Raw genomic sequence first — 23,583 nt, 5'->3', positions numbered from 1 at the left:
AGGTTCACATGACTGGAATCATTGTTGTGCATTCAGGGATGGATAGTTTAAATTCACTCAGGTCACTAATGCTTTCAACATTTCCATAAAGACATTAAGTAATGTTTAAAAACTAATTATAATAGCTGCTAACTGCTATGTTTAATGATGCATAATTATAGCAGCATTATTCAGCATGAAAGACTTGACCCTGTGTATTTAGTGTTTCTCACCTTGATTCCAGCAGAACCATCTCTGCCCGGGGGTCCGTCAGATCCAGGGTTGCCCTGCCAGATGACAGAACAGCATCAAGCATTAAAAGCCGAACCAGATGTCCTACTGAATGCCTATCAGCTGCATAATGAACGCTGCTGCAACTAAACGGATTAATAATACAGTGTAAAACAGACCAAATGTATACTTGACGTAAATAGTGGTTTCAGTCATTTTCTGACCTCTCTGCCAGGCTCTCCCGCAGGTCCAGTGAGTCCAGGTGGTCCAACAGGTCCAGGGGGTCCACGGTCTCCGGGACCACCAGAAGCTCCCTGCTTTCCAGGCTCACCCTAAGAGGAAAGAAGAGGACTTATTCTTAGGCTTGAAAGGAAATCTGTTCATTTGTAAAACTTATGAGACCAGTGATGCCCCCCTTTATTTATTCACTGGCCCTGCAGCTCTCAGGATTGTGCTGTATGTTTAAGGGGATGATGTTTACTGACAAATCCGATTGTTTGTAAACACATTTACAGACATGCAGATATGATAGGTTTTTAACTGGTGATAAGCATTTTAGGAGAGGCATTCACCTATTGTTCAGAGACGAGACAGAGCAGCTTTAACATTCATTGATTAAGTTATCATGGTAGTTTCCTCCTACACTGAAGATACGTTTTATGTTGGAACACTTCCATGTCATTGCCCAAATCTTAAATCCTCTGCTATTGATCCAAAATTAGGTCTGGAAACGACATTTTCAGAGTTGTAGATATACATGGCTTGTAACCGCTTAGCCTGCTGATCTTAAATTTAACTAGAAGACAATAGTGGTCAGTAATATTTGACATGTTTTCTACATATTTTTTGCAAACTGAAAAACAGAAGCAAGCTCATCTTCTAACATTAATTCCACCTTGGCAAAACCAAATGACAGGTTTTATTATTTATTCCGCTTATCCGTACTTTGTATTACATAAGATTAAAAAGGGCAAATTTTGTTCACTTGTATGTTGTGCATGGTTATATCACCCTAAAGAATATACAAAGAAACCTCCAGAAAATGATGGAAACTGTACAGTTCAGTCTGTTATTAAAAGCACATTCCTTGGTGAGATTGGCATCGCTGCTGATTTCTTGGCATCTCCTTCATGCATAGGGATGAATAATTAATGGTAAGGACATGCCCACTGAGATGTTGTAAGTAGGGGACATGGCTCATGTCACATATCAAATAGACTGAGATGTGACATGCTGTACATCAGATGGGATCCTAAAGAAAAAAGGCCTGAATGATATTAGTTTAGACTGTGATCAAATCAGGACAAGAGTTTTTTTGCTGCTGCTTTTTCCTATTCACTTTACTAAGTGACAAAATGGGTGTTTATTATTAGCAGCCACGACTGCAGAGTTGGTAGCGTTTGCACCTTGTGAGTTTGTCTGCGAGTGTGTCATCTTGGCAGAATGTAGCTGTGGAGTAACACACTGATGCAGGAGCCACTGCAAAATCAGCTTTGAGATCTTTGGATGCTGTCTGCATGTTTGTCTGTTTGTGGATCGATTTCATCACAACAGTTAAAGAAACAGTCACAAAACTTTATGGGTATGAAAATCAGGGCTGAGTTTGTAGATCTGACCTATGAATGCAGAGTAAAAGGGGGTAAAATTGGGAGGACCAAAGAGATGACATAATAATGTTGTACATCGTTTGTTTTTCATTTTTAAAAATATAATCCATTTTTTACTTCCTCATTTAAGGTGTTTTTTATTTAAATATTGCAAAAAATCGTGTATCCCTAGTTTAAAATATTTGAAAATGCTACATAGAAATGAATAAGAAGTTCCTTTTACATGCTACTTAAAGTAATTTCCCTGTTTTGCCAAGTGAATGTGTGCTCTTGGAACACACTATTTTATGTATGCATCTCTCAGTAAGAGAGGTCATGATGAGGTACTAATTCCACTAAAGGAGTGACTTAATGTTTCCTGCAGTTAGATTGTGAAAAAGTGTTTGCATATATCAGCCACTAGCTAAAAATCAGTTAGAAAAGATTAGCTATACTATATACTATATGGAGTTATGTCAGTGGACAGATACTGTAAACACTGTAGCTGTGTAGCTGAGAGTAAAGTGAAAAAGATGATAAAAAAAAAGATAGATAGAAGATTAACAAACAAACTACTCGAGGGTGTCACCTTGGGCTACTGGAAATTGTGATGGCCATATTTCAGTTAAAGTATTTGTAAAACAAATAGTTGACACATTAAGCAGTAATTAATTCATTTTAATTACTTGAATGAGAGAACATTATGTTACTTACAGAAGGTCCAGGCAGACCAGGGAAACCTCTTTCACCTCGTTGTCCAGGGAGACCAACAATACCTCGCTGACCACCCAATCCTTGAGGTCCAGAGGGACCGGGGGGACCCTGAGAGGAAATTAAAAATAAGAAAATCAGAATTAGTGAGTACTGACTGATGTGAAAAGTGTCTATTTTTTTTTTGTTCATGCATTTGTTTTTAATTACATAAACATTTTCATCACAGGAATTAGTCCCAAGATATGTAATCGGTGTATATCTTCTCGGATTTGCTCCACCTAAGATTTTATTACCAGTCACAGTTGCACATTTCAACATCCATCTCTCCATCACCTTTCTGTCTACATCATCCTCACCTCCACAGCCCGCTGTTCTCTGAAACCATGTTCACAATGAACACCTGACTCTACGTGATGACTGAAACACACCATTCTGCAGACAATGACTCGATGTGCTGATCCAAGATCTCATATACAGGGCAAAATCTATAGGAAGCAGGGCTCTCGACACAATAGCTATTCAAATGTTTGATTGGCTATCATTTTCCATACAGGAATTGTCATGTGTTTATGTGAATGTAGGGAAGGTAAAAGCCTGGGGTCCAATCATCAGATTGTCACTGTGCTGCCCGGTGCTGCCATATGTCTTGGTCTGCTATTGCAGTCAGTGATGGACACTGACAGCTCTGTGTGTTAATGGAGAGTATGTCCATTACTGATAAAATGGGCTCTCTGAGCTGACAGAGCGACATAAAAAAGACCAGAAATGTAGAAAACAAACACATTTAATGATTTTTTTCTCTCTGGAGTCGCTTTTTAGAGGGGCAAAATAAGCACCCACATGTTGCTCCAGCAACAACTGGAGCAGTGTTTAAAGTTAAAGATTATGTAAAACCCAGTGTCTTGAGTGTTATGCAGAGGAGCATGAAAAACTCACAGGAGGACCATCCTCTCCAGGGTCTCCCTTCTCTCCGGAAGTCCCAGCAGGACCACGGAGCCCAGCATCACCCTGCCTGCCTGGTGGTCCACCATCTCCTCTCACACCCTTGGGTCCATCTTTACCAGGAGGGCCGGCAGGACCAGAAGGTCCAGGATTACCCTAAGAAGTGTAAGGAGGGTGGAAGAGCATGCATTAAAATTCAATTTCATCATTCGTTATTGCTATCAAGACAGTTGGGAAAAATCTATAACAATAAGTCAAGGCATTTATAGATGTAACTCTGATTGCTGCACTGACTTTAGTAAGCGTGCGCTCTCGAGCACAGACAGTGGGCATTGATAAGCTTTTAAGCAATTCTGCTATGTAGCTGTCCTTCTGGTGAGCCCAGTGTTTGTGGTGACATGAAAACAAACTTTACAAGGATTAATCAACAAATTATATCACCAACAAACCTTGTTATCTCAAGATAAGGGCATAATTAATCCGTTATCACTACAAAACGAGGTTTACCATTTTGAGATAATGACAAATTTAATTTATGTTCTCGAGAAAAACATTGCTTCTTGGCTTCCATAGTTTTCAGGTACTAATATGCATTGCAGTGCCAATGCACAGGGGTATATCCTTTTTAATCTTTGCAGCTCTAAACAACTTCTATTAACATACACTGTATCTTTTAACTGTGAAACAGCGTCAGACTTTTTTTAGCAAGTTACAAATATTCTAAACAAGCTCCTTCTGCATCGGACCAACTGTTTTGGAGGTGTGTGGGTGCTGGGGCAGTGAGAGTAAGTGCTTTACAGCTGCCTCCTATGTGGCAACAAATCTGGTGGCATTTAGAAAAAAACACTCCTGTAACTCTTCTGCGACCCATTCCTGTGTTATTATCGATATTTTTTTTTTTTGCTACAACACAATGGGCATATATCAACAACTGAACTCCAAAACAGGCTTTATGGTCAAGTTATCTGGAACCTGAACTTACGTTGGGACCAGGGGGTCCAACTCGGCCAGCAGCTCCAGGGAAACCAGTGGCCCCCTAACAGAGAAAGAGGAATTCAGGCAAAGCCAAAGACAATTTTGCACAATGATGGTTCTTGCATTTGCTACTATCAGGTTAAATCAAATCTACAAATCATTTTCAAAGACTTGAAGGTGAGACACTTTGTGACAAATAAAAGAAAAAAATCTTCAAAAGGTTACTTACAGGAGGTCCCTGAGCACCACGAGCACCTTTAGGTCCAGAAACGCCTGTAGGACCCTGAAACCGAAAACATTCCATGTGTGACAGTCTGATCTGTTTTCTGTTTCATGTGCTAATGTTTGCCTCGGCTAGATTTCACTGACCAGCATGATTCATTCTCACTTGATTTCAACGCCAAGAACGTCCAACAAAGGGAAAAACAAAGACATTTTTTCCACTGATTTGTCTGTATGCAAAATTTTCTTATCATGCAGGAATGACCATCAGTTTCCATCTTGCTATAATAAGTGTTTATCAAAATAAAACTGCAGACACCTATTGTTTAGCTTTGCACCCTCATTATACCAGGATTAGAAAAAGCTGAGGAGCGATGATGCACAGCTAAGAAGCAGTGTACAAGTGTAATGATACTTACTGCAGGTCCAGGGGCACCAGATGGTCCTTGAGGTCCAGGGGCACCAGCATCTCCCTTCTGTCCTGATTCTCCCTGCTCTCCCTTAGTTCCAGGCTGACCATCAACACCCTGAAAGGTGAACAGAGAAAGGTGAGTTTATTTGTCATGGATAGTGCTACTATGTCCTTTGATTAAAGATGCTGTTAAGCTAAACTGTTCAGAAATTCAAAGTCAGATAAAAAGTCAGATTATGGAAATACGTTGCTCTGATTGTGTCTTATCAGTTTCCTTATTTTGTGTCAATGCAATGCTAAAGGAAATGCTGAAATTATGAAGAATAGTTGTACTTTAATTTGCAATAAATCCCATTCAAGGGATTCAAGTTCTACCGCTGCTCTATATTTCAGCTTTCAGCATTGTTTACTTGTGGCCATAGGAGCTGGAGGAGCATACACTTGTTTTGAAGTGGCAAAAAGTAGAATTTACTCCAAAGTCAAGGGAATACACAAAACTGACAAAAGAAAAAGTAACTACTCTAATGACTTATTTTCATTATTCTTCTTTGAAAGAGAACCTGATTGGAGCGGTGGCAGGTTCAATAGCAACATGAAAGTACAAAATACTGAATATTAGCTGCAGCTGTTTTAGGCGCATGCATGTCTATTGTCAGTCCGTATGGTGGTAAGCAGTAAGGTACTGCAGTCTGTTAGCCGAGAGCAAAAATGATTTACACACCTTGTTGTGTTATTAGCCCTGACACAAAATCTATAATTAATCATAGTGCAACCTGAAGGGAAAAAACGTTTAGATAAACTGTGTTGTCACAAATGTATTGGTGAAATCCATTTGGCAGCTTATGAAAAACAATTACTTTATGTCTGTCTGGGGTCTTTGGGGAAAAAGTAAATGAATGAAGGATACTAAGACTTCTGACATTCTACAACTTGATATCTTTCCACACAATTATGTACAGAGGAAACAAGCTAGAATAATTCATTTAGGGGATGAAAGATGTAGAGGCACCAAGACATCCAGTGTTTTCAGATAGTGGCAATAAAAGATAAATAAAAAAATGTGTTGGCTAAATGCCTGTCATCTTGCATCTCCCATAATTAATGTATATTAATGTTGCATTTTAATTTCCAGCTGGTTCAATATATTTTTTTTTAAGGATTTGTGCAACTTTCTTTTTATAGCTACTGATGCAACTGTGTAACTACTCCGATAATAACTGCTTTTTCTTAGATGTTTTACTGCACAGCACAACAAATTCTCAGATAAATCCAGTTGAGGATGCCTCTCTGAGCTCACCCGAACACCATGTTTAAGGTATTTTACAGGATGTATGTGTAAACCAATGCAGATTCAAAACACATATGTGATGTAGAAACTTAAAGCCTGTGTTGAATTTAAAACCTAACTTATATCCAGCGGTTAAATAACTTAACTTAAAATAATTTGCTTTCATTTAGTTCATTTATATGTATTGTTTGTTTTTTTAAATCAGGCACAAGCTATAATTACATATTCAAAGACAAATATTTCTATCTGTCTTATAAACTGCCTAAAGGAGATCCTTTAAGTATAATATATTATTTAATATTGGACATATATCACTAGATATTTGATATTAGTTTCTATCAATTTTCATCATTTGCAAATAATAGCAAATAATTTGAGCAGTGTTTTTAAGTGAAAATAACAACATCAAAAAAAGAACATGACAGATGCCATTTCTTTAAAAGTGTGCTTTCACTTGAAAGGAGCAACACATTTCAAAATAGTTGTGGAAGAGGAGCAAAAAATGACCCCAAATCAAAGAAATGTTGGGGAAGGGGTCATCACTCTGTAACTGTATGAACATGTGAAACGACTCAACGTTAAATTACAAAGTTTTCAGAAATCTCAAAGAATCTGGAAAAATCTCTGTGACACAGGGATGGAAATCTACACTGAATGACAATGATCTTCAGGCAGCACTACATTAAAAACAAAAATGATTTTGTTGTAGAAATCACTGCATGGACTCAGTAACACTTCTGAAAGCAACTGTCTATAAAGACATTGTGTAGCATGCATCCACAAAGCTCTCAATACAGAGTAAAAAACAACAACATAGATCTAGAAACGCAGCTGCTTTCTCTGGGCCTGAGCTCATTTAAGATGAACAGAGGTGATTGGAAAACTGTTCTGTGCTCTGACGAATCAAAATTTGAAATGATTTCTGCAATTTTATGGATGCTGTGTGATCCAGGCTAAGAGAAGAGAGACCACCTGGTGTGTTATTAAAAACCAGCAACCATAGCATGGGGGTGTATTAGTGCACATTGCACAGGTAATGTGCACATCTGTCAAAACCCCATTAACGCTAAAGGATATTTGCAGGTTTTGGCAACAAATATGTCTTGTCATCAAAAAGACGCCTTTATCAAGGAAGGCTTTGAGTAATATAATTCTGCATTACAATATCATGAATCATCATGACACAGTAAGGGAGTTTTGGTGCTAAACTGACCTGTCTGCTTTTCACACGCTTACAAAGTGTTTTCAGATGAAGGAGAACTGTTTCAAATTTTAAATGAGCATTATGGGGTTTTTTTCAAAAGAAAAAAAAGTTTCAACATTTGACATGTTGAGTACTATTTTCAGTTATAGCATTTAATGATCTGGTGCAAGGCATCTTAAAATTGTCCAAAACTGAGTTTTAACGTGTGTTTAAATCTGTGTTGTTGTAATATTTATAGTAGGATAGAAATCTCCAGCAAACTGAAGTTAGTTTAAAAATGAAAATATTTCCCAACTACTGTCATGCTGTGGTTCAGGAGTCAGGTTTTTCAGATTTTTACAACGTCACGGTAAGAGACAGTCTTTAGTGTTGTTTTTATCAGACTTACAGGAGGTCCAGCAAAACCAGCAGGTCCAAGAGGTCCAGTCTCTCCCCTGTCACCCTGGAAGATAAATAGAAATAAAATAAAAACACAAAGCTTAGGTCAGGTGAGAGACATTTAACTTCAGCGTGGATAGTGTCTTTTAAAACTACCATCAGTCATTTTTAAAGTTGGCTCTAAAGTAAAACTGACTACTGCAAAGGATTTAAAAAAACGTGAGGTAGATCGGGTGAATTATTTATCTACCCAGACCTTTTTTGGATTACAAAATATGGGAATTTTCTCAATGGAGGCATCTCATTCTTCTAATTAGCTGATATCAGTTAACCGCAACACTTACAGGAGCACCGCGAACACCAGCAGCCCCAGAAGGACCAGAAGGACCAGATTCACCCTGCAATAAAAACACAACATCATCAGCAACACACGTTGGACCATAAACAGCTGTTTTGCACACACAGTCACTGACAGACATGACATTTATGCCCTCAACTGTTGACAATTTCTTGTCATTTAAGTGTATCCAGAACAGGAAATAACACCCACCTTCTCACCATTGGGACCACCAGGACCAGGAGGTCCAATGGGACCAGTGAGACCCTGTGACAAGATAACAGGATGTTTGAACCAGACATTGAACAGTTTGCTTTGTCTTGAGAATATATAAAAAAACATTTCAAATGTTTTATTTTAAAGATTCAAACTGATTTGTCTGTATTCAACAATGCCTATTGTCACTCACTCTGCCACCATCTTTGCCTGGAGCACCTTCAGGTCCTTTCTCTCCAATGTCACCCTGTACGAATAAAAAAAAGAAAAAGTCAGTCACCTGATAAGGGAATAGGCATGAAACTTTTACATATTTGATGTTTACTTAATATTAATAATTTTGCTCCCTTCATTACTTACTCGGTCTCCTTTGGGTCCAGGAATGCCAGCAGCTCCTCTCTCTCCAGGCATACCCTGCAGGCCAGGGGGTCCCTGAGCTCCAGCACCACCAGCAGGTCCAATGGCTCCCTGTTATAGATTAGAGAAAAAAAAAAGACATGACGATGACAGCACTGAGTTCAGACTTAGACTGAAAAGCTATTTTAGATTACGATACACTGAATAACTGTATCTGCAGCAGGTGTCTAAAAATGGTCTAAAAACAAGGTTTTTGTATGTTATGTTGTCCTATTATTGCTCGCTTTTGCTAAGCATCTGGATTTATATATGTTTCAAAGACACTAAAACAGCTAAGTCTCAGAGTAAGAGCACATCCATTGATTCAACACAGATCTTTGCCGTGCCATGTTGTGTTCAAGGTTATCAAAGGATTTTAAAGATAAAAGAGGATGGTTAAAATAAATGGTTTAAATGTTTTTGTTTTGCTTCTTCTTAGTACAGGACAGAAGAAAAATTAACTCATTATTTTATCGGTTTTAGAAATAATATCAATACACACAATACACACACATAATATATATATTTATATACTTTCTTCTTTTGATTACAGGTCCCCTATTAATTCTGTTTTATCAGGGCAAAATCTATTGCACACATCAAAGCCAGACAAATGAAAGCAAATGGAGATTTTTTTCTTTGATTTTTTTTTTTAAAGTGACTTCAGCTGGTCCACTCTTGGTCAAAACTTGTGAGGCTTATCAGCAGCACATGCTGCTGCAGCCTCAGATACACAAACACAATATCTACTCCCTATTTCCAGTCATTAAGGGAATCAGCAGGGCTCACACCACTGCAATTTTTAGCTGTGTGTACTTTGAAACTGTTGTTTAATCTAACTTGAAGGGGTAGATGACTGATGTACCTCTGATGTAGATGACTGTATCACTCTGCAGCTTTTTTTTTTCATCTACAGATATGTCGCTTCATCCCCTTCTTCCATCCCCATCACACTCACACTGGCTCTATAATCCTCATCCTCTCTAACCGCTCCTGTCTGACCTTACAGGAAGAAAATCTATAAACTGGGATTAAAATCGGAGCAGATAACAAACCAAAAATGGGAATTGCAGCCACTGCTCTGAGCTCTTCCTCTACTCACAGTGCAGTGGTGACAAATCACTGCTGTGGCTGGAATTTACTGATTCCAGAAAAGCAAGTAAGGCTATAGCTTGATGGGAAATACACTGAGCTACCAGCAGGAATGGGGAAAAAAATACATTATTTTTTAAAAACTGTGCTTTGTGGACTTGAATGTATGATTTGAATGTCAGTAAAACGATTTTGGATCATACAGAAGCAAAGATAATAAAAGCGGAAGGTTGGGGAGTGACATAAAACAAAGGTCCAGAACTGAACTGATCCCGGTTTGACTCTGACAGCTGTCGGTTCTCCAACCCTGAAGCCAGTACTACCAAACCTCTGTTTTGTGACAAAACAGTGTCTACTTGTAACCCTTCGCCAGACCCATTCTTTCATGAATTTCACAGCAAAAATCGGAGAGTCAGAAAAGCAAAATCGAAAGCTGAAATGTGATTTCCGCTTTGCACTCTTGTTAATCATCTCACAACCACAGGCTCTAATTTAGGAAGAAGCTGCCTTGGGCATCAAGGCACCCCAAACTTAATTTGTTTTTATGAGATAAGATGTTCATCAACATCAAGAGAACTAAACCGAGGTGCTGTTTCATAAAACAAATACAATCTAGACTTCCGTTAGACTATCATCTACAGACGAATCAGGCAGGAGCCGTGAGAAACAAGGTACTTTAGCCCCTTATCAAATGACATTTTTAAAGGAGATATCAGTAAAATAGATGTTAAAAAAAAACACACTAAATCTGCACCTCAACTCAAAAACACCTGAGGTAATAACAATTTTAATCAGCAACTCAGAGTGTTCTGTTTCTGTTGTTGCATGCAATAGGAAAAAAAAAAAATCTGGCATAAGTACTTCAGAAGCATATTTTCCAGTTGTGTGGATGCACCTCAGGGAGCAATATTCAATAATTTGAAAACCTTTCACTGCTTGCTGGACTAACCTTGGGTCCATCAGTTCCAGGAGTTCCAGGGAGACCTCTGGGTCCCTGCAGACCCTGAGGACCAGCAGCTCCTCTCTCTCCGGGGAAACCACGCTCTCCCTGAGAAATGACACAGCCATAATTAACTCTGATAATCAGCAAACTGGAATGCAATGAAATCAAATGAGCACTGTAAACTTACTCTGGGTCCAGTGATACCAGCAGCTCCCCCCTCTCCAGGTACACCCTAAAAAGACAGAGAGGTCAGGACAATGTCATATTAAAGGTAATAACTGCTACTCTACTACTACCTATGATAGATTATGCTATATGAATGACTGATTTACAGCAATGGATAAGTAGTGAGACACAGATAAATACCAGATGTGTAAAAAAAAGGACCGACTTAAACCATCTTACTGTCCAAAAATGACCCAATAACTGGGTAAATACTTTTCAGCTGTTTGATGGTTAAATGTATCAATGACAGAAAACTGTTTGTCTCATCAGTGTGTCCTCATTGTGGTCATCATTGTGTAACTCACTTTCTACCTCTCATATTGGGCACAGTCCAGCATTCTATTTAGAGTCTTTCTCTTGAAGATTGGGAGAGAAAATTCTCTGTTTATGCTGGCACTGCGTGACCTTTCAAGCTAAATTTCATCATACAAGAGCACCAACCTGGTCTCCGGGTTTGCCTCCCTCACCAGGAGGACCAGGAGGTCCAGGAAGACCCTGTTAACAGGAGAGAAAAAGTCATAAACTTTATTCATTGAGGCCGGCGGGCAGAAAACAGTGGAGTTTTAATTGCAGAATAAGAACCATTTTTAAGTATAAAACATTTCTATGTATTTATTACAGCAGTTACACTTTATTCATTTCCAAAATATACAAGCCATAGCATAGAGCTAAATAAGTTTTAATGTATTGACACAGTGTATGTCTATATTTCTCAGTAGCAACACATCTTGCTCTTCATTGATATTGTGGGAAACGCACATAGAAATGTAAGAGTATCTGTAAAAATACTCCAATAAAATTCTCTTAACTTCAAAGATTTACTGCCATATAGAGCACGGTGTACATCAATATGCTTTCTGACTCAGTTCGAGAAAAAGCTACATTGATTCATCTTCTTCTACATAGCAGTGAAGGTAAAGGCAGACAGACTCACCTGGAAGCCTGAGGGTCCAGGCTGTCCTTGCTCTCCTCTCTCTCCAGCAGGGCCCTGAACAGATAATCCACAATTCATCATCGTCACATTCTATTATCAGGGACAATTTAGCTAATTTGGTGGCAAAATACTGAAAAATGTAAAATTTTTGATGATGAGTCGATTCAACATTAGTACACATTATGTGAACATGGTAGCACTTAATATTTTCTTTGAAAAAGTAGGCTTTGTTTTCTTCAGCACACTGAAACACAAACTTCCAAACAGTCTGAGGGTCAGTAAGTCAGTTAGGTGTCTAATAATTGCCAGACAAAAGTGTCAAGGACCTTTTTCCCTGAAATAGCTCTTGTAGAAGGAATCTGGGAAATTGAGTTACTGAAGGGTACTTATATGTGCAGACTTAGAAAAGGAAGAGATATCATCGGTGTTAAAGCTATATAGAGTCAGATGGAGATACGTACAGCAGGGCCAGGGGGTCCAGCAGCACCGGTTTCTCCATCTTTGCCAGGCAAACCCTGAAGAGAGGGGACAGATAGATATCATGAGTTAAGCCAAAGCTAGAAGTGATGCTATTAACAAGACAAATTCTGAGAGGTATGAATTAGCTTTTCAACTTGGTTCTCATGAGAAAGCTGAACTAATACATAATTAGTAATACACAATACACATAATACATCTGATAATACATAATGAGCAGATCAATGAGAGTCAGAGTTTAAAATATTTGGAGCTGAAGTCTAAAAACACAGTCAACGTTATTTTCACATGTTATAGCTTATTGGTCTCCTAATTGTGTGTAGTCCAAAGATGCACACACCTAATTAATTCATGCTTCATATAAATTTCAATGCTTTGAAATCAGTATTTCAACCTCACCAATTGGTAACAGGGTGCTGAGTTTAATAGATCATAAAATAAAAAGGATGTAATAATGGCTTTATGATTTATTACTCTGGCCCAATCAGAATCTATTTGGAAAATGCTATTTGTATTACTTAATGCAGAGGAAGTTAACTTACTCTCAGACCAGGAGCGCCACCCAGTCCTTTCTCACCAGACTTGCCAGGTTCACCCTAATAACAATAGAAATAAAATGCAACTGTTAGTCAAAACTGCACTTGTACATTAAATGGTACAAAAGTGCTCTGCAGCACGCCAGATGGTGCTGATCAGGTGAATTATGTGTTGATTCAGGGACCTATTTTCAGCATGGGCAAATCAAGTAAAGGCATCAAGTATTACCAAGGCTAAAACTGACGTGTTGAACAGAACATTCTTGCTAAATGAAAGATTTTTTAACACAGTTACTTACAGTTGCTCCTTTGGGTCCGGGGAATCCCATGACACCAGGCTGGCCACGGGCTCCCTGAGGGCCGGGGGGACCAGGACGGCCATCCTCACCAGCAGCTCCCTACAAGTCAAATTAAACATAGAGCAGAGGATGATTAAAATGTTATAGAATCTAAGCAATGTACTGTAAAAGTAATCATATAACTGACAACAAACTAATTTGAGAGGGAATGGGATAATTGGATGATTACAGGGATGCACAGTTGCTCAGATGATCTGGTCCAAACTGAGTCTGGTTTTTCAGAGTGGCAGTGAGCAAATAAATGCCCAGTGTTGCCTGAGGATATAAAACTGAAACTCATCTCCCTTAAATGTTCAATTTTATCCCATCTCCTAAATAAATAACCATAATAATAATAATAATAAAAACTCCACAGGGCAAAATCCAGATAAAAGCAAAAAGGTTACTGCACAAATAATCTCTCAGTCTGTCCTTGTCACAGTCATAAAAAGTGTTGTGTTAATGTTATATACTCTAAAAAATGGAAACAATGTTCATAACCTGAAAAATATGAAAGGAAATATGCAAACATTAAGCAGCAGGAGTTTCAAGTTAACAAAATGAGGAATGCACTTAATGAACGCACAAAAATGATTGAACCTCTCATTGTTTAAACCTGTTGGCATCTACAAGAGGACCTGTTCCACTGAAAAAAATTTACTTGGGTTTTAATTGAGACTTTTGGCGTAAATACAGTTATGTATGTAGGACTCACATCCAAATTAACAGTAATAACATTTATAATATTCAGGATAAAGAGTTCTAAAAAACAGGAACTTATCTGGCAAAGGGAGGTCAAAGTGAAGTTGAGGAAATGTTTTTAAATTGTGTGAATGCAACATGAATAAAAAGCAGGCTTCGGTAGGAGGCGGGTAGATAAGTGGTCCATAAATCTCCTGCAATTCAATTTGATGAAGCCACTTTTGATGTATAATATGATGCTAGTACATTTGGTAAATTACAAGACTCGACCTAGTGTAGTTTCAGCTTATTTGAAAAACCAAAACACACATTCAACCCCACAGACACACACAAAGTGGTTATTTCTTCATTAACAAAGACAACGATAAATGCATCGTTGTCAGAGCAGAAAGGAAAAAGTGCACTTACGGAGGGTCCACCTTTGCCCTGAGGTCCAGCATCTCCGGGGCGACCAGTCAGGCCCTGCCAGAGGACAGAAGAAACACAGAAGAGATATGGATGAATCATCTGACAACTCTATGAAGACATGTGCTAGAGAGAGGCAGAAGCATAGAACATATGGCACTGTGGGTAGCTGCATTTATAGGGCCAACAACATCTTTGGACAGAAATGACAAAGAACATAAATGAGAGAACACTGAAGGTTGTTGGTGCTCATGTCACACATATGATGATAATGAATACATTTAAAGAATGATTAAATCTCAACTCAACTGATATCACCCCATCAAAAACAAATTATTCCTATTAAGGAGTACTTACATCCCTGGAAACAGTTGTACAATGTATTTTGTGGTTCTCGAGAAGCTTTGGGGAGAGATTTATAAGCATAACAACTTTACCTATTTAGTCTGTTTATATGCTGAGGAGTACTACTTCAAATGTGAAGAAAGTTGTACGAAGCCTTTTGTGGCAGAGGGAGCTGCGCCAGATGTAGTACAATGATTCAGCAAAAGCAGCATAAACTTCTAATCTTTGTTTGCACATTTTGAGGTTATGTTAGCTTTTGCCAGCAGAGGACAACCAAACTGTTGATACAGGGTGATATTATTTATGTATCTGAATATTGTTTCTTAAAACTGCCACTGTCAATTCATCTATAACAGTTTGCAGTGTGGACATTGAAGTAAACATCAAAGTATTTGATGAATACATAAATTTATATGCAGAGTGCTCTCACTGTGGCTCAAGCTTGTTAAGTTTGTGGACTGTGGGTCACAGGAGCATGCTGGCTCCATCCATCCATCCATTTTCTATACCCACTTAATCCAACTCAGGGTTGTGGGGGGGCAGGAGCCTATCCCAGCAGTCATTGGGCAAGAGGCAGGGTGCACCCTGGACAGGTCGCCAGTCCATCACAGGGCCACACAGAGACAAACAAGACAACCATCCACACTCACTCCTAGGGTTAATTTAGAGTCACCAATGATAGAATCATGTCTTTTAGCAGATTAATCAATGCAAGGGTTACTAACTGATAATATCTTGGCATCTACTGGTAAATCTATGACCATTCAATTGAAGAGTTTGTACTTTGTAGCTCATGAAAATGATAAAAGTACAAATAAGATCAGCACAATAAACATACTATATTAAGTCCCGGATCAATAGGCTGAATATATTCAACTACAATCTGCACTATTGAAAAGATAGGATGGAATAAGTAGGTATAAAAGAAACATACCCTGGCACCTGGAAGTCCAGGCTCCCCAGGACGGCCAGGGTCACCATTGGCCCCCTTGGGACCACTGGCTCCGGAAGATCCACGCTCACCGGGGGCACCCTGAATTAGGAGAAAAAGAATACAGCAGGTGGTCATCCCTGAGGAGCTGAGACAATTTTCAACCCTGAGGAATTGAGTTTCCCTTTTAATAGTGTGCAGGAGTTTCATTGACCTTCTGGAGATGAGAAGATTAAATTCTGATCGACTCATTTTGGTTTAAATGAAACTGTCCTGGGAAGATAATGTTAAATGAGATGTTAGCTTTGGAGATATGGAACATGTAGGTCAGTGGTGCATGACAGGGTTATGAGCTATGCTGGCACCTTGTGGCTACATAGTGGAATTACACTGCAGAATTGAGGTTTTCAAGTGAAGCGAGAACTGACAAATGGTACTTTATGTTTTTCACAGAAAAAAAAAATCTATCATCTATGAGTCTTTAACTGTTTTGTTCAGCACTGATCTGAGTTCCATATGCACTTTGAATAGGTGTCAGACTCATTATGAGCATCATCAACCACATCCTTTATTCTTCTATATTTGATTTGAGAATTATCATGAATACATGAAATATACCTTTCAGAGATGTGTTTAGGCAGCTGATTTAATGAAATGTTCAGAATAAAGCAGGTCAATAATATGAAAATTTTAAAATACCAATATTTTCTGAAAATGTACAGATTCTTTTGTCTTAGTATTTGAAGGGTGACTTCCCCATTAATCAAGAGTCTTTCTCTCATGATTGAATGGGTTAATTGTCATTTGACTATATCTTTTTTCTTATTATGCCCTACAAATCTTCTCCTTAATGATACTTTTTTGCTCTAATTCTTGGTCTTTGATGAAAATGAACTGAAAATTGTTTTCAATATGTCATTTCTGCAGACTGAGGTCAAATTGGTTATAAAAATAAATATTAGTTTTTCTCTAAAATCTTTATAGTTGAGTCTTTTTTTTTTATGATTGATTGTGAAATTTATGAAATCAAGTAGAGTTAAACTGCTGAGTAATTTGTGCTGTGGCTTTTAATCAACTTGAATTCTCCAGTTTGTGACAATACCATGATTAAATGATTCAGAAATGTTATCTGTATTTCCCAAAACCAAAACACCCAACCTGTAACAACAGACACATCAGCTACATACATTTTTTATCAGCTCCTCTTTCCTCCACCAAGGTATGTGTGCCCTAAAAGTGCTTCATAATTCTTTTTTTCTTTTTGTTGCTGTGATGAGACTCACCTTCGGACCAGGCAGACCATCTTGACCAGGGAAACCACGGTTACCAGGGGATCCCTGAACAGAAAACACAAAATCTGAGAGTTGCTTATCTCCAAATGTGCAACACACACCAGTACAGACCAGTAGCCTTTTCCAACAGTAACAATATCCTTAATGAAGAAAACGTTTTTTTTTTTTTTAAAGTACAGGGATTCACTGAGGTGCAATAAAATAACCAAGTTTTGAACAATTTGATGGTACTTACTCTCTCTCCAGGAGGTCCAAGTGGTCCCGCAGCACCAGCCTCACCCCTGGGTCCTCTCTTCCCTTCTTCTCCTTGTAGGCCAGGTGCTCCCTGAAGACCAGCTGGTCCCTGTTAACAGAAAGTGCCAGTAATAAAGGATTGCATATTTCCTTCCATCTTAAGTTTGGGATCTTTTCATACATAAAATGTTTGAAGTTCCTGGTACAGATAAACCATCAGGGAATTCAGGGGCGAGCAATAGAAATCAAAACTCACAATTTCTCCTTTGGGTCCAGCCTCTCCCTTGAATCCTGCAATTCCTACATCTCCCTAAACACAGAAAGTGGGGAAAAGACAAAGAAAATTAGGAGAAAGCAATGGCTTATTATTAATATTATTATTATTATTATTTTTTTTAATTATTATTACTATTATTATTTCTGTGATATTTGACTGTTTCTTCATATGAAATTGAAGCGATTATCACTTGTGCAAAGAGTGAACATTTTTCCAAGGTGCACTAAAATGAGGTATCTTTTGGTTAAGGAACGAGTCAGTGAGTACATACAGATGTTCCTTTTGGCCCAAGAGGTCCAGTTGCTCCCTGAGGTCCAGGAGGCCCCCGAGGTCCTGGGAAACCAGGAGCACCAGCGATACCATGAGCACCCTACAGAGAGAGACAGAGAGGGAGAGGTGTGAAGTTAGTTGGCTTGTCACATAAAGATCCATCTTACTAAAAGTAGATTTAAAGAACAATGAAGCCCTTTCACAGATATACTGCTTTCCATGAATCTGGTGGCATCTGAAAGTGTTGGTGTCATTTGTAAATTACACCCCTGGTGCTTTTCTGTAACATTTTGAGACAGTTGGACCAGGTAGGACCATGAAGCATATTTGTATCACTTTCAACACTGCATCTAATTAGATTTTATTTTTGGTAAAGAGCTTTTGAAGCAGTGACAACAGTAGACTGTGCCGGAAGAAAAAGTGGTGTACTTTAGCTTCTGTAGTATGAAAACAGTGATGACAGGGGCTATAAAGTTATAAAGTCACAAAGTTAAACTAACACTAACTGAAAGTAAAACTAAGTTCCACATCAATTCAGATGCACATACAATGCAGAGCTCTCTGTTTTATATGCAAATGGATTAAAATGTGCATTATGTCATGTGTCACTCGAAAGTCAATTGTAAAAAGACATCCCGCAGACATATGCAGTTAGAGGGAGGCAATTTGAAATTTACAGCAAGAAGAGTTTTAAACTTACAGCTGAGCCTTTAGCTCCAGGAATACCATCAGTACCAGGGTTGCCCTGTAATCAAAAAGAGACAAAACAAGTAAAACCACTGTGAGAAGTCATTCTAGGTTTTGTCTGGGCACTGACTTACCTAATTAGCAAGGTTTGGTCACATATAGTCACAAACAGTCTCTTTAGACATCAATTGTCTTTGATTATCGAACACAGAGTGACTAAGTGGAATACGTTTAACACTTTAAACATAAAATTATTGTTGGCATAGCCTTTGTGAAGCTTCTAAGACTACGGGTATTATGAAATAAGAATTGACAACAGATATACAGCCTTGTTATAGTACATATTCCAGATTTTCTTCTCTAAATTCAAGTTCATATATCACGTACAGAAGCACCGGAAGGCCCGGGTGATCCAGGAGTACCAGACTCTCCACGGGACCCCTGAGCTCCCTCCGGTCCACGAGCACCAGTAGGGCCAGCTTCTCCCTGATCACCAAACACAGATGACAAGGATTATTAGCTAGATTATGTTTTCATTATCAGTGACCATCCCCTTAAATACAAAACAGACAATAAGCAAAATAAGCAACAATAGCGGGTGGCTATTAAAAACAAACATCAGGAGGTATGATACATTTTGCCAATAGGCTTCTACATATACAGCAATTAAAAATAGAACAATGTCACTAGATTAAAAAGACGGGAGGAAATGGAAATGAATTTGCATACATTTATAATTATGATTAACAATTGAATGATATTTTTCAATTTCTTACATAATAGTCTTAAACAAGCAATAGACTGGAGGATTTATTTATCAAGTCACTTATTCAGAGCCATGAAGCAGAAATAAACCAAGGTACTGCAAATTAATGTTTTAAATAATTTCTGCAAGAAAACGATGCATTGGGTTAAACAGGAGAGATCTTTTGTAAAATAAAGCTTTGTAGGCCAGTAAAGCAAAAACACAAGAGAAATTCGAGCTTGTACATGCGCAGACAGACTTGTGTTTGAAAAGAATTAAATTAATAAAATCTGTAAAGACATTTTTATTTGTATTGGGGCTCCAAGGAAAGATGATGTAACTCATGGTGGTATATTTGTAGAATGCGTTTCGCTGGTTATAAAAAAACCACACATCTCCATACTATAATCAAGTGACTGGTAATATGAGCTGCCCATAAACTAAGATTATTAAAATGTTCACACTGTGATTTATGGGATGCAACACTGAGCCAAAAAATAAAATGAATAAAAACATATGCTTGGCAAGAGCTTTGGCATTTCCAGCTGATAGTTGTAGACAATTAATCAAGCAGACAATCTAATAATGTAAAAGTGTTCAACCAGTCTTTTTGTGTTGTTCTGCCATTATTGGCACAAATGTAACAGTTCACTCTCTGCACCATATATCCAGCGTACCTCTGAGCTATTACTTTTAATTTGAACAAAATAGCACTTTCCTAATATAGTATGTAATAAGCAAAATGATACAGTTGTAGCCCAAATTTGTGTCTCCATCATGTATTTGCATATGAGATAAATAGATAAACACAGTTATTTCTTCAGTGCATTCATGTGGTAAATGTATTACAGAGCACTCCTTTGAAACTTTATAAAAAAAACTTGACCCAAACTTCTCCTTTTCAAATAATTTCTGACTTAATCAGTATCATATTTGTTGCTGATGCAGCTCTGTTCTGTACTCTGGGGTCTTATCCTGCTGCTCTTCCTGCCTCAGAATGTGGAAAGGTAGGGACGCCCCAGAAAATAGCATTATGCCTACATATCAAATGCCATAAACAGCTGCTATAAAATACATATAGTTATAATAATTTTTGACAAATGTTTGACAAATTTTTGTATTTTTTCCTGGTAAAATGAATTTAAAAACCTAGCTAGGGCAGCAAGAGTAGAAAGTATGGTCCAAAACAAAATATTGAAAATGACCCTCTTGTAAATCATATATTACACAGTTTTAGAAAGGTGCTACACTAGTAGCAGCCTGCTGCAGCGGCTCTGCACATATCATGTCTTTCTTTGCATCTTCTTGAGATTTTTTTTCTATGCTGGCTTGGATGTTTTGCTGCTGGAATGATTTCAGTCGATTTTCCGGCAACAGAAAAGTTGTTTGCCTGTGGGAGCAGCTGATTGTTTAAATAAATTTAGGCATTATTTAGTTTTGTAATGCCTAAATAATGCTGGAAAAAAAAATACCAATTACTGATTAGTTGAAGAGGAGACACATGGGATTCAGAGCAGGAACCGAACTGAGAGGAAGGAGGAGAAAGTTTAAACCATTTCTTCCCTCAATCATAATGGGAAATGTGAGATCATTGGCAGACAAAATGGAAGAACTTGGAGCCCTTACAGGGATCCAGCAAGAATATCAGGAATGCAATATCATTTGTTTAATTGAGACATGGCTACATGAATGACTCTAACACCTCTTTACCTGGCTTTCAGACTATATAGCCAGACAAAGACAGCAGAAAGAGAGGTAACAGTAAAGCAGGAGGAAATTCAGTGCTGGTTAAAAACAGATGGCGTGATCCTGGAAGAGTCATTGAAAAGGAGCGACTCTGCACCGCAGATGTTGAACTGTTGACACTGAGTTTGTGTCCATGTGGTTTACCAAGAGAGTTCACCTATGTTCCTAGTCGACACTGTGTGTTACATCATCAGTTAAACTGCTGCCAAGCTACAAAAAAACAAAATATCCATTCATGGCAACATCTAAAGATTTCAGTCATACCTCTGTCTCAACTGCGCTTCAACTTTGCAAAAGTTTGTCCATTGATTCTGATCATATTTTTATTACTTTATTGTGTTATATTTCCATCGCAGTAGTATTTCTGTAAAAACAATTTTTACTGCATTTTATAAGACAAGCACTAAAATTTATTCTTGAAGTCAGGTACAATATAACTTTGAAGAAACAAATTAAAGCTAATTGATGTAACTTAGATTTCAAAATGTTTAAACAAATAGAATTTTGTGAAATTTTGGTTTGGACAAATTTGATCTGATTGGAAAGAGTGCAAAACCCCCCTAAGCTAAGACCTAAATCCTGGTTCATGCTTCTGAAGTTGTCTCTAAGCAGTGTCACCTTTCCAGACATCTTGCTTTTACATCTCATGTGGTTAAGTGTCATTTCGACTTCCAGTTTCAGTCAATAAAAAAGATTAGTCCCTCTCTCCCACTATACACACACACGCACACAAACAAAACTAAAACTCGAAACTTGAAAAAGTTCCATCCCCTGCACAAGGACTTTCTGAGGAGCAAAAGAATTTGAGGGGAAAAACTGTGAAAAGTTCCTGCAGTCAAAATAAATCTATACTTTAATCTTGTGTTAGAGCAGCCAAACAGAAAAGTAAGCATCATGAATGACAAACTATATTTATCAATAAAAAAAACCCACTGAAATTAAATATATTAATATCTTACAGAGTAAAACTACAAAGAATACTAAAATTCTTTATTGATAAAGTAAATATTGGCCTTTTATATGTAAATTATAAATAATTAGTGAAAATATTCCAATTCTCAGAGTAGAGTGATTATGAAAGCTTGCCTTTTTTCTCTTCCTTACATAACTATGTCTCTTCTTGGCAGAGCTACACAGCTCTGCTTATTCTCTACCATAATATTACAAGTATTACCACTGAGACCTAACCTTTTAAATTCCTCTTTGCTGTGTAAGAGAATGAACTCATCCACATTTGACCTTGTTTAGCCTGTCAGGGAAAATTCAAATGTAATGGAGAATAAAAAATATAAATTAAAAAATAAAAAAGATCAACACTGTGGATTTAGTTAGATTTCTGAAAGAAACAATAATAATGCATATTATTTACCTTAATCTGAAGAAAAAAAAGTACTCATAAAATTTAAATCTATGTGGTCATTAAGATTAGAGTTGAATACTTATAGTATGTAGAAAGAAATTGGACAAAAAAAAAAATCCCTTTCCTGTCTTTTCAATGTCTCTCCAAAGTGTGTTATCCAAACCCAAGCACATATTTTGTAGGCACTTTGATTTAGCACTGAAAAAATCTTGGGCCTCTATTCAAAGGAACTATTCTGAGAACCCACCTCTTATGGAAACAAGCCAGAGATTTAACTGCTGGTATGCAGCCTCGTGGTGCTGAATGAAATTCCACTGCTCTTAGACTGCAGCTTTGTAGATTTTGCAGACCAAATAGAATGACATAATAGAATCTGTACATGGATGCAAAAGTGACGATGCAGCCCTGTAGATGGAATATTTGCATCTTGGCAAGCCTATTGTCAGCGCCAATATTTTACTGGTTCTAAAGCCAGGGTGAGTTGAACTAGAACAAACTTCTGCCAGTTTTTGAATTATGTAAACGATTTTCAGCATTTAAGAGGCTGCAGCTTGACTGTGCTTGTGAGGCACAAAACAACGGAAAGAAAAACTAAAACAAGGCTGCATTACTTTAACTCCCAGTGGGTTAACAAGAGGGTTTGATCCAGCAGACAGTAAGTAGATTCCTGAAAGCACAGCAGAAGCATGAAATACGATATTTTAAATGTTTCCCACCAGGAGACATTCTTTGTTATATCAAACAGTCACATAAAAACTCGCTCACACTGAGGCCCATACCTCCTGCACACAAACAGAAAACTAGACTGTGTCTTATAGCGTAACTTGGTAAAATCCAGGAACACACACTTCCTTGACCTTAGCCTGCCTCGACTACTTCAATGGAACCTCCAAGATTTTGAGAAGAGATACTCCATTCTCAATTCCTTAAAGATTTTTCCGAACAATAAAGTGGCTTTAGGAAGAAAGCAAACCACCATTGCAGAACCTCTTGAGCACAGGATTTAGTCTGTCTGCCATGTAGGAGGAATAAATCAAATGCAAAGCAGAGAGAGGGAACAAAAAAGAAGAAAAAGAAAGTGCACTGGAATGAGAGAAGAAGAGCATTTTAAAAACCCCCTCCTCCCAATTTTTCCACACGGATGGAGCCAGAGCTGCCTTCTCC

General features: G+C 37.9%; 1 protein-coding gene across 2 annotated transcripts in view; it reads right to left on the bottom strand.

The window, feature by feature from the left end:
* Positions 1 to 23,583, bottom strand: part of col2a1b (collagen, type II, alpha 1b) — a 47,024-nt gene that overhangs the window by 6,427 nt on the left and 17,014 nt on the right. For both annotated transcript variants that reach the window (XM_075461409.1, XM_075461410.1), the window contains 27 exons: positions 18,956 to 19,054; positions 18,582 to 18,626; positions 17,883 to 17,981; positions 17,591 to 17,644; positions 17,336 to 17,443; positions 17,092 to 17,145; positions 15,812 to 15,910; positions 14,536 to 14,589; positions 13,387 to 13,485; positions 13,094 to 13,147; positions 12,536 to 12,589; positions 12,075 to 12,128; positions 11,582 to 11,635; positions 11,103 to 11,147; positions 10,922 to 11,020; positions 8,845 to 8,952; positions 8,678 to 8,731; positions 8,482 to 8,535; positions 8,276 to 8,329; positions 7,942 to 7,995; positions 5,069 to 5,176; positions 4,657 to 4,710; positions 4,435 to 4,488; positions 3,447 to 3,608; positions 2,511 to 2,618; positions 435 to 542; positions 213 to 266 (listed from right to left, as the gene is read on the bottom strand). In XM_075461409.1, coding sequence (XP_075317524.1) covers positions 213 to 266; positions 435 to 542; positions 2,511 to 2,618; positions 3,447 to 3,608; positions 4,435 to 4,488; positions 4,657 to 4,710; positions 5,069 to 5,176; positions 7,942 to 7,995; positions 8,276 to 8,329; positions 8,482 to 8,535; positions 8,678 to 8,731; positions 8,845 to 8,952; positions 10,922 to 11,020; positions 11,103 to 11,147; positions 11,582 to 11,635; positions 12,075 to 12,128; positions 12,536 to 12,589; positions 13,094 to 13,147; positions 13,387 to 13,485; positions 14,536 to 14,589; positions 15,812 to 15,910; positions 17,092 to 17,145; positions 17,336 to 17,443; positions 17,591 to 17,644; positions 17,883 to 17,981; positions 18,582 to 18,626; positions 18,956 to 19,054 — 2,043 coding nt within the window. The remainder of the gene's footprint in view (positions 1 to 212; positions 267 to 434; positions 543 to 2,510; positions 2,619 to 3,446; positions 3,609 to 4,434; positions 4,489 to 4,656; positions 4,711 to 5,068; positions 5,177 to 7,941; positions 7,996 to 8,275; positions 8,330 to 8,481; positions 8,536 to 8,677; positions 8,732 to 8,844; positions 8,953 to 10,921; positions 11,021 to 11,102; positions 11,148 to 11,581; positions 11,636 to 12,074; positions 12,129 to 12,535; positions 12,590 to 13,093; positions 13,148 to 13,386; positions 13,486 to 14,535; positions 14,590 to 15,811; positions 15,911 to 17,091; positions 17,146 to 17,335; positions 17,444 to 17,590; positions 17,645 to 17,882; positions 17,982 to 18,581; positions 18,627 to 18,955; positions 19,055 to 23,583) is intronic.

Source organism: Odontesthes bonariensis, chromosome 3 (assembly GCF_027942865.1).
Source record: "Odontesthes bonariensis isolate fOdoBon6 chromosome 3, fOdoBon6.hap1, whole genome shotgun sequence".
In the NCBI taxonomy this organism is placed as follows: Eukaryota; Metazoa; Chordata; class Actinopteri; order Atheriniformes; family Atherinopsidae; genus Odontesthes; species Odontesthes bonariensis.
Note: the sequence above shows the minus strand (reverse complement) of the source record. Positions and strands in the feature narration are given on the sequence as shown.